The sequence below is a fragment of the Fukomys damarensis genome, unplaced genomic scaffold, assembly GCF_012274545.1.
Source record: "Fukomys damarensis isolate Sample0158 unplaced genomic scaffold, DMR_v1.0_HiC HiC_scaffold_37, whole genome shotgun sequence".
Classification (NCBI taxonomy): Eukaryota; Metazoa; Chordata; class Mammalia; order Rodentia; family Bathyergidae; genus Fukomys; species Fukomys damarensis.
In genome coordinates, this window is record NW_022900949.1 from 23,801,399 (window position 1) to 23,817,210 (window position 15,812).

Below are 15,812 nucleotides of genomic sequence, written 5' to 3' on the forward strand. Positions count from 1 at the left end.
AAAAAAAAAAAAAAAAAAAAAAAAAAAAAAAAAGAGTGGCATCTTTTACTTCCTTCATTAGATTGATTCCTAAGTATTTTATTTTTATGCTATTTTAAAAGGTGTGGTTTCCCTAATTTCTCAGTGAAATTATTATCTGTGTATAGCTATGCTATTGATTTTTTTAGTCTGGACTTTGTATCTAGCCACACTACTGAATTGGGTTATTAAATCAAGAAATCTTTTGATGGGGTTTTTAGGGTCTTCATGTAGAGTACCATACCATCCAAAATAATAATATTTTAACTTCTCCTTTTCCTATCTTTATTCTTTTTTATTTTTTTATGTTATCTAATTGCTCTAGGTAATGTTTCCAGAGCCACTCGAACAAGAGTGGTGACAATGGATATTCTTGTACTATTCCTGATTTTACAGTGAAATGATTCAGTTTTCATCCATTAAGTATGATGTTGGCTCTTGGTTTATTATAGATGGCTTTCATCTGATTGACATAAAGACCATCTATCTGCTTCAATTTTCTATAGGTTTTTTTTTTAAATCACGAATGAGTGTTGAGCCAAACTTTTGAACAAGTGGATCAAGTAGATGTCTACAGAGTGTTTCACCCCACAAAATCAGTATACACATTCTTCTCAGCTGCATACAAGTCACTCTTCATAACAGATCACATAGTAGCTCATAATTAAATAGTAAGGTAGTAGAACATGCTTAAGTAAATGCTAAGGAATTGTATTTATCCCCTGCATGTTATCAGACCATGGTGTAATGAAATTGGAAATTAAAGGCAAAACAAACCACAAAAGTTTCATAAACACATAGTAATTAAATAATACCCTCCTAAACAACCAAGTAGTGGGCCGGGGAGTTAGCTCAGTGGTTCTGCCACCTGTCTCGCAAGCACAAGGACCTGAGTTTGATCTCCAGTACCAAAACAAAAACAAACAAACAAAAAAAAACAACCAATAAGTGACAGGTGAAAGTTGAATAACATAACAATCTCAATGATTATCTGGAAGTGATATGTATTTTTAAATATTTTGGATGTTAGAAGTTGATTACAGATTGTTTAGAAAAAATTTGGTTATAAGCCATCTCATTAAATGATACTCAGAAAATGAAACAACAATTTTTTATACATGCTGCTTACTTCAAAAATGTAGTAGCCTTAGATTTTTCTTTTAATGAAATGAAACTGATCATTATGTTTCAATTGAAAATGAGTGATGTAGCTGTTTCACATGCACCTATTTGTATATTCCTATTTACATCACAAATTTTACATTATTATATACTAAAAGCCCCATAAATAATGCAAACTATGTCTGTGTCACATAACTGCACATAATTATATATTTATTGTTGTATATAAGTACAGATAAAAGCTTCAGTAAACGGAAATTAACATAATATTTTCTTCTCCATAATGATGACAATTTTTAAACTTTTAGTCCTTTCTATATTCCACTAAAGTTATTGTCTTCTCAGACCTTTCTTTCATACTGAGATAAGCCAATATTTTGTAGACCACTTTAGATGCCTTAATATTCCCCTGACACAATTTCTCACAGATCCAAATTTAAAATAATGGTTAAATAACAGCTCTCAGAAGTAGTTTTGCTGCAATAAAAGTAAGAGTATACAGTCAAAATTGAAATTAACTATAGTCCTTTTCTTTCAGCTATTTTAATACTTGTTGCCAAGTGGTATTCTGGCAGAATTACTATAGAACTGAATGGAAAGTATCAGTGCCATCAACAAAATGCCATTATTTTAGAGTATCCTGGAATTAAGAACCCATTCCTTACATTTTCATGAGTATCAATAATTTCTCTTGTGTAAGTGAATTAAATTACAAGTTTTAATTTTATTCAAAGGTCTTCTAGCTAGATAAACAGGTTTTAAAAATTAAATACAGTGGCTTGAAATACATGGACTTAAGAGTCTATACCATAGCTAATAGAACACTTCTATATAGATGATGGTTAGGTCAAAACAACAGAGAGACTATCGTTCTGATCAGAATTGAAGAAGAAAATTGCAGGCAAAATGTTTGAAAAAAAACATGTTTGGCATCATACAATGAGTAAGTCAAGCTAAAGGGTACCTGGAAATTAATGCTGTATAGGTTGATTCACATAAAGCATTTTCTCCCAAACTATTTCTCAATTATATGTTACTTTACAATATAGATGTGATTTTATTTTTAAATGCAATTACCCTAGAGCAACTTTTTGTTCCATTTAAAAAATTTTCTTCTTAAAATTTTGTCTCTATAATTATAGAAAATTAATCTATGCTGATCAAAATTGGAATTGGGAGGTGAGAAAACTACTTTCCTCCAGAAATGCCGTTCTAATCCTCAGTATTAGGTTCTAGAACTACCTAGAAATGGTAGTAAGCATAGAGACTCCCAACTCTGTCTCCATAAATTTTGATTCAAGTGTTTCAAAATCTGCACTTAAATATTGTGTGCATATTGAATACATTTTCAATGGTCCTTGATCCACATTTTAAGAAATCCCCCCCAAAATTTTCCACGAGCAGATTAAAAACCACTCGCACTGAATACGCATAGGTTCTCTACTAAGCATCACTGTATATAAATGAGGAGGTGGAGAGAACTTGCTTTTGCCTCAGCAGATGAGTTCATGCTTCTAACATTTCATCTAACAACCACATCATGGGCATTTAGGGAAATAAAATGGATTTGAGGACCACATATTCCTACACCACCATGACTTTTCATTGCTTCAGTAAATGCTTAAAGGGGTAGAATATTCTAAGATATATTAATATGCTTTTCTCGTGTACTTGCTTATAAATGATCTTTCCTACACAAATCCAAAAGCAATCTTTGCCTGAGGGAGAACTGAGAGAGTGGAATGTGAACAGAAAGAAATAACTGGCATAAATTCTTTTTGATTTACAAAAATGGCACTGAGAACTCTTTCAGAAACAATGAATTCAAAATCTCTCTGTAAATTGCTTGGACCAGACACCAGAGAGAGAAAAGCATTTTCCAAATTAACAAAGCTTCTCCTTAACAGGAAAACAAAGTTTGAAAAACTGAGTGTGCAGTTTTACTGTAAGTCACAAGTTGAAAGTTAGGGTACAGGAGTACTCTTACCAAATACCAAAACTTCCCGAGGGGAAAACGGAGCGCAGAGAGCAGGAGAGCGGGAGAAAGGAGGAGGTGTATGCAGAGGGGCTATACTTTTCCCGTGATTCACTAGGATGCAGAGAACATCTGCCAAAGATAACACATGAACTAGCTTGTGCTTTACAACCTGTAGTAGAAAGCATAACTATATCAACCCTAATCAGCAGCTAATTAATTTAACAAGCATTGAGACCTTGGCCAGGGATTCAGCTCAGTGGTTCTTCTGCCCACCTTGCAAGCAAAAGGGCCTGAGTTCAATCCCCGGTACCAAAAATAAAAAAAGTATTGAGACCTATCATACACCAGATGTCTAAAAATAAGGCAACAAATGGAGAAACGATAGTCCCTGGGGTTCCTCGGAATTTTCAGTCAGTTGCAGGTGGTCGGGTGAGGGAAGACACAAACAAGCTATTGGCTTGTATAATATGCAGAAATATTTCTATTTGCACTTTACCGCTTATGTGTGAGAATCGAGTCTGGGCTCTTTATCTTTACCTTAATAGAGATGGTTAATGATGTGTGATGCGGTTTATGTTCATAAACCAGAGAAACTTTGGAAATTACCCTTTGATTTTTGTGAGTCAGAACCAGCTCAAAGAAAACTTGTACGTGGCGATTTCAAAAGATGACATGACAATAGACAAAACGCGTCTAAAGTAAGACAGGCCGGGGATTTAGCTCAGCGGTTCGGTGGCCTGCCTTGCAAGCGCAAGGACCTGAGTTCGATCCCCGGTACCAAAGAAAATAAAAATAAAACAGAGCTCCTGCCTGCTACATATACTTTGGGCAGCTGTGCTCCTATCACTTAAACAAATGATTGAAGCACAGAGAAGCAGAAAAAAAAAATCACCCAGAGGAAACGAGTGGTTGCTAATGGTACGACCCCCTTTGAATACAGCTAAGACCAGAGAGCAGGCAGCTCACACACCATTGCTTTGCTTCAAAACAGCAGTCAGAGAAGCTAGGGCTTGTGGAGTCCTTGCTGGGGAGAAGTGGGTAAGAAGTATGCTCATTGTTAAAATCGCCTCTGTGAAATAAGTGGACTTTTCTTCTATTATCTGCCACGACTTTTCCTGGAACCATCAGAATGACAGGAGGAGAGGTGGGATCTCGTGGGAACCGGGCACTCAGGACTCGTGTGGACTCGGTACTGACGGAATCTTAGGAGAGCAGAGGCACAGCAAGAAGCACAACGATGACAAAAGACAAAAGGAATTAACAAAGTCCCAAGGTAAAACATTTATCAGAATGCAAATGCACAGGGGCCAGGAACGAGGAAACTTTGTATAGGAGATGAGAAAATAAGTGAAAAGGAAGCCAGGGAAAGATGAGCGAGCGAAAGACGAAGGCTGGAGAATTCAAACGGGAAATGCATTCGATGTGAAAATACTATTAGGATCGCTTAATTGTCTAAAGTTTTAAAATTCATAATACATTCTTTCTTCTTGCTCTCTAAATTATAAAGAATAACTTTATCCTAAGACCAAATAATACTTCTACCAGTATAATAATTTCTGATCCCATCAGTCCCCTAAAAAACTAAAATGAATAACACACACACACAGATATACACACTCTTTGGGCAACTATAGTTTATATGATGATATAATTTTAAGACCAGAAAGCTTTGTTTCCTAAATACAGCATATAAAGAAGAAAATATTAGGAAAAGGGAAATCTGACTACTTTGAATTGGAAAACATATATAAAGTCACCATAGAGACATCCAATAAAATGGAGATTGTATCACCTCACAGGGAAGACTTGCACATATGGCTACTTGCCCCATACATAGACCTACAGGGTAACTTTTAAGAGCTTTACTCAAACATTAACGGAGACTCAAGGATTACCAAAGAAAGGAGAAAAATCTCTAATACACACCAGCAACACCCAAATGAATGATGCAATGTAGCATAGAAAAATAGAGTATGGAAAGTAAATGCCTTAACCATGAAAGAAGACACCACAATATTTAGGAATCTAGGAACTCGGCACCATACATGAGGGAAGGGAAAACTGCCATATAACAGATTAGAGCAGACCTGAAAGGACAAATGGGCTAAATTCTTGAGATGAAGCCTTTCAGAAAATGGGATGATAGGGAAATGACTTACCCTATACACTGGAACAGATGTAAAGTATCTTTGATATTGTGAAAAAATACTGAGTTCATTAAACATCTAAGGAAAGTAAACCGCTTTAGCAATTATTAACTTCAATGGAAACAAACAGGAACAATCATCCAACATCTAGCTCTGAAGTGTAAGAACAATCAATACCAATAAGTTTTTAAAAATGACACGAAATTGTGCATGAGAACACTGGAAAGATGGGCGGAGCTGAAAGGAGGCTGAGGAGGAGAGTAGAGGTTCCATTCCTCAAAATGAGAAATCGATAATGTCTGAAGTTTTGACAGCCAGCCATGGGTATACATTTTACAAATACGAACCAGCTACGTATGATCAGCTCAAATTTAGAAAATCACAGATTAGTAAGTATCCAATCTTAGGGCATACAAAGGTATTTCCAGGGAATCAGGTTAGAGCTGCAAGAAAAACACCACCATGTGTCATTATACCACTGTCAAGTGTCTTTTTTTAAAAGATCATGTGCATGTAACCACTGTGATTAAAATTAATTTGCAAAGTATGATACATAAAACTGAAGTCAATAAACAGCAGAGTTCACCATAAATATAGAAAACATGACTGCAAAGCCATCCATGACCAAAAGTGAAAAAAAGAGTTAAAACAAAAGAATTATCAGTCAATACGACACAGAAAATATTTCTATTTAACACCCAGTTTGCTCTAGCTTAGTCTGCCCTGCCACACTGGTCTTCCTGCACAGCTCAGTCAGATTCTTTCCATGTAGGAAGCCGCCCATCACTCACTAACCCCTGTGTTTTTTTTCGTTTTTTTGGTTTTTTGGTTTTTTGGGTTTTTTTTGTTTTTTTTATTCCAGTGACCAAACTCAGGTCCTTGGGCTTGTGAGGCAGGCGGAGGAACCACTGAGCTGCATCCCTGGCCCGTTTCCATTTTTCTTTATAGCCCTCACCCCAACCTGTGATGCTCTGTATTTACTGGCTCACATTCAGGTCCCTGAAGCAAGCAATGATTATCTGTTTCATTAACTGATATATCTCCACTAGAAAATAGTGTTTCTTACACATAGGAACTATGTTTTCATCAAAGGCAACTTCATAATATTGGGGAAAATGAAATGAACTATGAAATCCAACCCTGGAAACAGATTAGCAAATTAATGAATGCCCTCCCATTAAAATGCACAGTATGTAGGACGACAAATTTAATGGCGTGGTTTTCTGCAATGCGATAAAATTTGCTCATACACCTCTGTGTGTAAAAGATATGTACATTTATTTATGTTCATACGTGCGAAACGGAAATAAAACTGTGAGAAGACAATGAAAGGGAGAGAACAGGAGAAAGGCAAATTGGAAAAGAAGGAAAGTCAAGGTATAAAAAATGATAAAGCAGGAGAAGATGGAGGGGTTTGGTGAACAGAAGGATGAAATGATACTTTTTAGAACATATTAACAGTGTTTTTCAAAGTGTTTTTCAAAGAATAACTATTACAAGTTAGTTTTGTTTGCTTATTCATGCTTTTTCTGGCTGCTATGACATTTATAAGACCATTCACTGCTTTTTAAATTGATTTTTAAAATCCTGAATGAAAGAATACATTCTTCCCTCTCATTCTCAGACATTCATGTGTACAACAGCACAGACCTAGGAGAAGATGTCGAGGCAGAAACCCGGGAGCTGCTTAATAACTATGTGTAAAATATGCCTTCACTTACTTTGTATGATCTACAGCTGGCCTATGGTTTTCTTCTCCATGACGTATACCGATCCCATTCCCAAGTCCCCACCTGAATGTGTTCGAATCGTGAAGTAAACGTCCCGGGATTGGCTGATACCACTTACACAAGCGTCTTTTTTCAAATGTGCAAACATCCATAACTTGAATAGAGCAGAACAAAGAAGAGATGAGCTAATCACAGTAACTATGTCAACAAAGGTGATTTTGATCTCTACAGCACTTTCTCACTCAGATTTAATTACAGTCTAACTTTTAAGCATTATTAAAATAATTAAGCAAACAATTTCCAAAACTCCAGGTCTGTTCCATTAAAATACCCATGGCAAAGTGAAACGTGGGAACAAACACAGATCTCGAGAGGAGTCTGCTGTTCACTGTGTCGCCAGTCTCTCCCAACACAGCATTTCTGATGCTTGCAGGACCTTTAAACTCTGACGAGCCAGTTCTACTCCATCCTTAGCAACGTGACAAAGCTAAATCTTAGACCAGGGCAGTGTTATTAATAATTCCAAAATACTTAACTTCAAAGAAGTCTGATTGACAATAAGCTTGTGTTGACCATGTTTCCTTAAAAGCTTTTAAGATTCTTGTTAGGATTGTGTCCTAATATTACAAGTCCAGCAATTTTTTAAATTCTGAGATTTTTTGCATGAAAACACTTTCGAAACTCTTTATTTCTGCCTCTGAATGTGTGCATGTATCTATCAGTATATGTTAAAGCCTCCATTCTCAGTTCGGTAAGTTCTACATAAGAAAATCTGACGCCGATTCCAACTTTCAGGGTCATTAACTCTGACGGCATGACACTTCCACCACTGAAAAACTTGAGTATTGAGTTATAGTAGTATAAATTCTGAGAAAAAAATTCCAATGGAAAAGTGATTTTTAATTATGTTATTGAGGTATGTTATTTAATCTCTGGTATTAAAAATAATTATATATATTTATTTTGTGAGGAGATTCAGGATTCAATTATTAGGATTCCATTCTTCATATCATTAAAATATATGACGTGTACTTTTAAAAGACAATTAGATTGAAGTGTAAGTCAAACAGGAAGAACAAGACCTAGAGATCTGCTATATGACACTGTCCTTATAGTCAACAATAATGTGCTGCACTTAAAATTTATCTGTTAAAGACAATTAGAAAATATAAGCTGTCAATTACAGATTTATCAAATTTTATGTTACAAAAAGAAAACAAGATCACACAATTAGTAAATGAAACATCAATAATACAATCTTATATATTCAAAATAAAATTATTCTGACTTGAAAATAATGTAAGAACATTCCTGTCATTTAAAGAATTTATTAAAACATCTCATTTAATCATAAATGACATTAATATAATGACAAATTTGAACTAAGAAAAAATTCGGTATTCACTAATAATATTCATTAATATAATCTGTTAGGTTTTGTGTAAACTGTTACAAATATTAAAATTTATACATAATCTTACTAATGACTTCCAAAGAGAAAGTCTTAAACCTACAACACCTTCCACTGCACTATTTTCCATTTGTGTAGCAAAGTATAAATCATTGACTACCTGGATTTAATTACTATACCATTTCATTCATGGAGTAAGTAAGCTCTGATTTTGATATTTTTGGTCTGGATTACCTAATCTGTGGTGTGTTCGTACACTATGAATACTTTTTTGGATTAGAAGAACAAAGATAAACTTTATTTGATTTCTTAAATCCTAGAATTTTTTTTTGAAAAGGCTGATCTAAGACAAACAAGCATTTTACTGTACTCCCTGTACTGTCTGAATGTAAACATCAACCTTCACTCATTGGGACACAGATTAAATTTTTGGCTCTCCAGCTGTATCTTTGGCAGAGAACTTCATTTGTAAATTAAACAATTTGTCTGTATCCGCTTAGAAAAGGCTGTGAATTGGCAGGTACAAATAAATCAAAATTATGTTTTACCAGGACACAGGGGTTGAAGGACTCATCTGTATTACAGCTCAGTTTCTTGACATAATATCCACTATATGGGACTTTTGACGATGGCAAAATCTGAGTCACTTAATCTAACTCACTGGATTCTTCCTCTCTAAATATTTCCATTTGACAGTGTATGGAGTAGAGACAAAAGGGGAAATACATAACGAGGCAGTAAATGACAGTCTCAGAGTGAAGCACAGTCTGTAAATACAGTACCTTTGAGTGCAAAAAATAACCTAAAAAATGCATGCTGATTCTTCTACTATCATTTTATACAAATAACTCTTACATTGACAGATTGCTCTGAGCCTCACTGAAAATTCTGACAGTAGCCAACGTTACTTAGAGATTGTACTGGTATTTTTATCTACTTTATGGCTATAGTAATTCAAACCTTAATTCAAAACTTAAGAATCTACCTACCACAGAATGATTCATCTGATTTGTCGGGGCAGTCATATCTAAAATTGCACTTATGAACTTTTTCAACACAATGGCCATCGGTTCTGCAGACAAATTCATTATCTGTGCAGTTGTGTGGAGGTAATGTTACTGGAACTGAAGTTTCTGGTGGAGTTGGAAGTTCCATTGGCAAATTCCCTGGATAACAAATAATATACAGGCATCATTTAGCAGGTTTTCCATTTCTTTAAATGTGTTACACAACGGAGCTTTCTAAATAAGACTACTTAACATTTAATGATATTTTTAGTTTATTAAATATGTTTAAACATTTAAATTGGATGTCTTGTCTTAACAATGAAAAAAAAAATCTCTGGATATTTTTCAGTATAAAAGTAGGTGAGGGCCGGGGATTTAGCTCAGTGGTTCTGCAGCCTGCCTCACAAGCAGAAAGACCTGAGTTCGATCCCCAGCGCCCCAAAAAAACAAAAAACAAAGGTAGGTGAATGTATAGGTAGAAGTTATTCAAATGGAAAAACTATTCCAAGCACACCAATAAATAGGCCAAAGAAAAGGCCTGAAAGATTGGAGGAATCAAGAGTTCTACATGTTGACACTGCAAATCAAGGTCACGGTCTTTGTCAAGATTTAAGATTGCAGGACAGGGGCCGGGGATTTAGCTCAGTAGTGCCATGCCTGCCTCACAAGTACAAGGTCCTGAGTTCCATCCATACTGCGAGAGAAAGAGAGAGAGAGAGAGAGAGAGAGAGAGACTGACTGAGACTGCAGGACAGATCCAAACCAGAACTGGAAATCTCCATTTGTAATTTCTGAGAAACTAAGATTATAAATTCTGGAATTACAGAGGCTGAAAGAGACCTATATTGATTAGTTTATACATTAAATTATTTGATATGCATGCATTTATAATATCTTCATGCTATGCACATGCTGGATGCATTGATTTAAAGCCAAACAGGCCATTTTGCCATTAAATAGCTACCTATTAGTGGATAAACTAAACATATATTTTTCATTACAATCCCAAGATATAAGTTTATGACAAAAACTGTAACCGTATTTACATAATTACCTATCCTTTCAACCCTGTAACCACAGCACATTCTGAAAGTACTGGCACGTGGATGATTAAATGGACAGATGGCTGAAAAGATGAATGGACAATGTTCTACCAAGTGAACTAACAACTACACACATGAAATATTTTATAGCATATTAAAAGAACGAGAAGAAGACAGCATATCAGAAGGGAGAGAAAAAATGTTTAGGCAAGATATGAATCAACTTTTCTGGCTAGATGAAGAAGGATAAAAGGTCTTCATTGGGCAGTGACAGAAAACCTGTGAGGTGGCAGAGAAAATATTCAACTTCTTTTCTTTTCATTTGAATACCATGAGAGTTTGCCACCGGAATGTCTGGTGATAGGAGAAGAATGTAGGCAGGTGGCTCATTAGATTTGGAACTAGACATTAGACAGCTCCGAAGTAATAAAGAACCAGGTCAGACACATTCTCAAGTCTGGAATAAATTGAAAAAGCTGTGGAAAAATACCAAGATGTAAGGTTTTTATTTCAGAGATAATTCCCGGTGTTAGTTTGGAGGATGTTTTGCCTGTGGCTCTGCTATGGAGAAAGAACAGTTATGCACTTTCTTTAACTCAGGTAATACCTCACAGCAGAGATGGTTTAGGGGTGAAAGCAAAGACCGGAGCAATTTTAAACACCCAGTATCAACTGGACTAGAAATGCAGGTGCTGTTGAGAATCTGACGAAAGTCTAATAAGTACCTTGTCTTCAAATTTCCTCGAGATTTTCTTTCAAAATTTAAATTCTGAAATAATTAAGAAGTAAGATTGAAGCGTACAACACACAGTAGATCCACATTTCAACTTCTTAGAAAAGCTAATACTGGAGAAAATACATATATCTGTAAGAAGTAGTTTCCCAAAGAAAGAAACTCAAAAATAAACACTCTCTAAGTTACAATCTATTCCTGGAAATGTACAGCCTGCCTTCATGGAAATACAGTAAGGAGGTGTTCACTAGATCTTGTGCTTCTTATAGCAAACTAGCTATAAAATGAGAAGAGGAAAAGAAAGGCCAGGAATGCATACTCAAGTTTTCTTTGCAAACTTACAAATGCACAGTTGTTTTTCCTTCTCCGGAAAAAGAATGAAAAAGAATGAAGAAGAGGATCAAGAAAGTACAGGAATGTTGGGGTCTCAGTTTCATCTACATGAAAAAAAAAAAGATTAATACCAAAGAAAATGTGTTCTGCTCCAAAAGGGAAGAGTTAAAAATAATAAGCACCTTAACAATTAGATGATTATAATATATTCTGTGAGATCAGATTATGTAAGGCATATCAGAGAAGGACTCAATTTGTGGAACTGAAGAAATGTGTTCTCTCTCAATGGGATTTCAATGGCAATAGTCAAGAAAAGGAGGCAGGCTCTAAGAGGTCAGAAAGGTCTTTCTCCTTTGGCCAGATATATCTATATTAATGTTATAAAACAAATAAGTGAAAATGATCACCTACCATGAAAATCTGATACACACAATGTTTAAAAAAATGTTGAAGATTTAAAAGGGAGAAAAACAAACATTTTTGAAAACTTAATCTTAAAGATAGCAGTCTGAATCTCTAAGGTTGATGAACAATTACTCTAAAATAAAGTTAAATGAGATTGCAGTATATTTCATACTTATCTGCAGTTTTGCTTTCTGTGGCTTGAGTTATACTCAGTCGACCCTAATCTGAAAGTATTAAATGGGAAATTTTAGAGCAAAAAAAAATTCATAAATTTTAAATTGCACAGCATTCTGCATACAGCAATGACTTCTTGGGTCATTTTGTTCTTCCTATCAGAACATAAAGCATCCCTTGTCCAGCGGGTCCATGTTGTATATTCTCCCTGCCCATTAGTCACTTTCATCGCCATCTGGGTTATCAGAATAATTGTCACTGTACCACAGAGCTCATGTTCAAGTAATCCTTATTTTGGCTTTTAATGGACCCAAAGTGCAAGAGTCATAATACTGGCAACTTAGGTTTCCCTTAAGTGAAAACATGAGAGCTCTTGACTTAATAACATATAAGAAAAGAATATCTTGAGATTAAACTGTTAAAGATACATAAAAGAACAAATCTTCTATTTGTGAAATTGTGAATAAACAGAAAATTGAATTAGCTTGCAAATTAAAACAACACTGAGATACCATCTTTTTCCAAAAAGAATGGCTATCATCAAGAAGTCAAATAATACCAAGCACTGGTGAGGCTGCAGGGAAAGCGGAACCCTTCCACATAATCGGTGGGAATGTAGACTAGTACAACCATTATGGAAATAAAAAAAAACTAACACTAAAAATCTATCTGACCAGCTATTCCCCTTCTAGATATCTTCCCAAAAGAGTTAAACTCATCGTGTTATAGCAATACATCTATACTCACGTTTACAGCAGCACAATTTATAATAGTTCAATCTTAGAAACAGCCTACATGCCCATCCACAGATGAATAGATAAGAAAATGCACTTATACACAATTTAGCACTGCTCTACTGTAAAGAAGGATAAACGAGATATCTGTAGGTAAAAGGATGCGCCTTGAGACCATAATATTAAGTGAAATAAATCAGATATGTGAGCTTAAATATTTCATGGTTTCTCTTATAGTAGCAACCCAAAATATAAATAAAGAGCAAAATAAAAGACAGGTAAGGGGAAGCAGGCAGATCTTTCTCAAAAGGGAAGGGAACAAGAAAAGAAGGTACGGGAAGATACAGGGGCGGAAAAATAATTGAATGAGAAAATGGAAAGAAGGCTTTTGTAAATGGGAAAGGAATCGAGCTGCAAGGAGCAGGTACTAATTAGAGGGTCAAGGGCTGAAAGGAAGAATTAAGGTGGGTTATGCACAGATGCCAATTCCCTTAGATAAATGTAATCACTGTCTACCGCACACGCATAGAAATAAAAACAGAACCCTGAAAACAAATAAAAGGATAATTGTGTTAACTGTCCTGCCACATCTCAAATCAAAAGTTATGGTCACAGTGGATGGCAAGTGAGTGTTAGGATGGAAATGGCATTAAATTTGTGAGAAGAAATGAACAGATAAAGTATCTGAATGGAAAGCACTATGGTAAGCCAGAAAGCATTATGCCTGCACAAAGGCTCCAGCTCTGAGTCCCCTGAAACGACACACAGTAAGCCATTTACCACAGGTAGGGTGGGTTTCACAGACACAGGAACTGATTTAGACTCATAAACTTTCTGTAAAGGCTATGTCATTCAGTGAAGAAGATTCTGCCATGCACTCGCCACAGCTGAGTAGAAAAATACATTCCAAAGCAAGTCATAAATTGTGTTGAAACTAGGCCCTTCTGCCAAAAGAACCTACATGTGCAGAAGTTCAGAGGCGGCACTTAGTCATAAAATGCAGAAGGAAAGATCAAGCCTGCTACTTTTGGAGCGTGTCAGGGCATACGATAAAGCCGGACAGTGCATAAAGTGAAGAAGCCACTCATTCTCAAACATGGAAACACAACTCATCGCCCGTGTCGTGACACAATCAAGAGGCAGGGGTGATAACCATCTCGGTTATAATGTGGTTCCACCAATACTTCATTCCAGAAGTAAAAAAACTATTCGGAAGAGCAAGTGTTGGAATTTAAAATTCTTTTAATAATAGACAAATGTTCTTGGCCATCCTGAATCTGTTTGCTGTGAATATGAATTTTTTTACTCTAAACACAATCTCAGTTAGCTCCCTTACCGGGATGTTACTTGGTTCGTCGAGGTAACCCACGATTAGGGGGCATTTGAATGAATTCAATCAGCATTTGATGAAAACTAATTTGGACAGAATGCAGGACTGGAAATCCCTCACCATTGCTGATGCAATGATATTGATCTAAGCCGCAACGGATGAATTAAAACTGTAAATGTCTGCTGAGAGTGCTTCTGGATAAAGGCATGAATGATTCTGGAAGCTTCCGGGAGCAAATGGAGAAGCCCAGAAGTCGTTCACACAGATACGATGATGCAGAAGCAGTTGCTGAAAAGCTCAAGGTGGAAATGAATGCACATATCAGAGTATTAATGAATGAGCAACCGGAAGAATGTGGTGAATGCAGGGGAGGAAGAAGAAACTGCAGCAGAACAAGCAATGTTGATGCTAGGAACACGACGTATTTCGTACTGCACAGGCATTAAACGACAAATCTACAGATTGTCATTATTTGACGGCACACGGTGTAAAAGTCATATATACGATCGCCGAAAGATCAGAACATCTGCAGTCACATCTTGGTGAATTAAACAGAGAGACACCAATGCCCTTCCACAAGATTTTAGGATAAAAAAAGACTCCAACTATGAGGGATCCTGAAACATAAGAACTGCCTGCGCCTGCCAGGCAAATGGTGATATTATTTACGGCTCATCAGTGCAGATCACGGGCCACAAACGACCCTCCTTCAGACACGGGAGCAGTTCACCAGCCGTTTGAGCGCTACACCACAAGGCTACGTGATTCCCTACACTTCATCTCATCCCGTGGGCACAGTATCGTCCTACAGCGCCACAAGAAGAGTACAGGGCAGTCAAGCATTTTGGCAGCGAGAGAAAGGACATTCATATAACTTTTATTATAAGAACACTGACATAACTCTTCTGTTTTAAGCTATTGCTAATCTCTTACTGTGTCTAATGTATGAATTAAAATGTCTAACAGGTGTATATTTACAGGGATAAAACAAGTAAATATGACTTGGTACTCTAAAGTTTCAGGTATCCACTAGGTGTCTTGGAACACAGCTTCTGGGAATAAAGGGAAAGGGTGGAACACAGTATGAAGCAATTTGCTGAAAACTGCAAAACATTCAGGGGCCGTGTTGATGTCGTAAGTCTCACTGGAATGATTCCTTTGTAAATCACCCTGCAAGTCATTAAATAAAAACTCAAAATTAGGATCTTCTAATGAATCCAGTAATTTTGTTGTGACCTTTCAGAGATTAATTCACTTGTGCAGTTTTAATGAAAATATATTACAGATTTCACAGAAAATTATGCATACACCATTTCAAGAATGCACTCAGAGAATGAAACACTGTGTACAGGTTCATACCAGCATGCGCCTTTAGTTCAAACAGGGTTGCGTGCTCTCTCACCCCAGCCCATGTTAAGCCAAGTGGGCACTCTGTATCGTAGATGACATGATCTGAACGTAAGACCCGGGATGCATGTTTTATTCTCGCAGAGATAATTGCTTCTTGCACAGAGAAATGTGTGTTTTTTGGTGTAATTTAGGCATCTATTTTGAAATGTGTGGACTCCAAGAAACAAAGTTAGCTTATGTTCCAAGTTCGGGAACACATAACACTAGAACAACAAAGGCACAGGTGGTCGTGGATCA

The 15,812-nt window shown here is 36.2% G+C and overlaps 1 protein-coding gene across 1 annotated transcript in view; it reads right to left on the reverse strand.

Annotated features, from left to right (window-relative positions):
* The window catches only part of Malrd1 (MAM and LDL receptor class A domain containing 1), a 638,235-nt gene that overhangs the window by 415,417 nt on the left and 207,006 nt on the right, over positions 1-15,812 (reverse strand). The window contains exons 19-20 of the mRNA XM_019205159.2: positions 9,396-9,572; positions 6,987-7,149 (exon numbers count right to left, since the gene is read on the reverse strand). Of these exons, the coding sequence (XP_019060704.1) occupies positions 6,987-7,149; positions 9,396-9,572 (340 nt within the window). The remainder of the gene's footprint in view (positions 1-6,986; positions 7,150-9,395; positions 9,573-15,812) is intronic.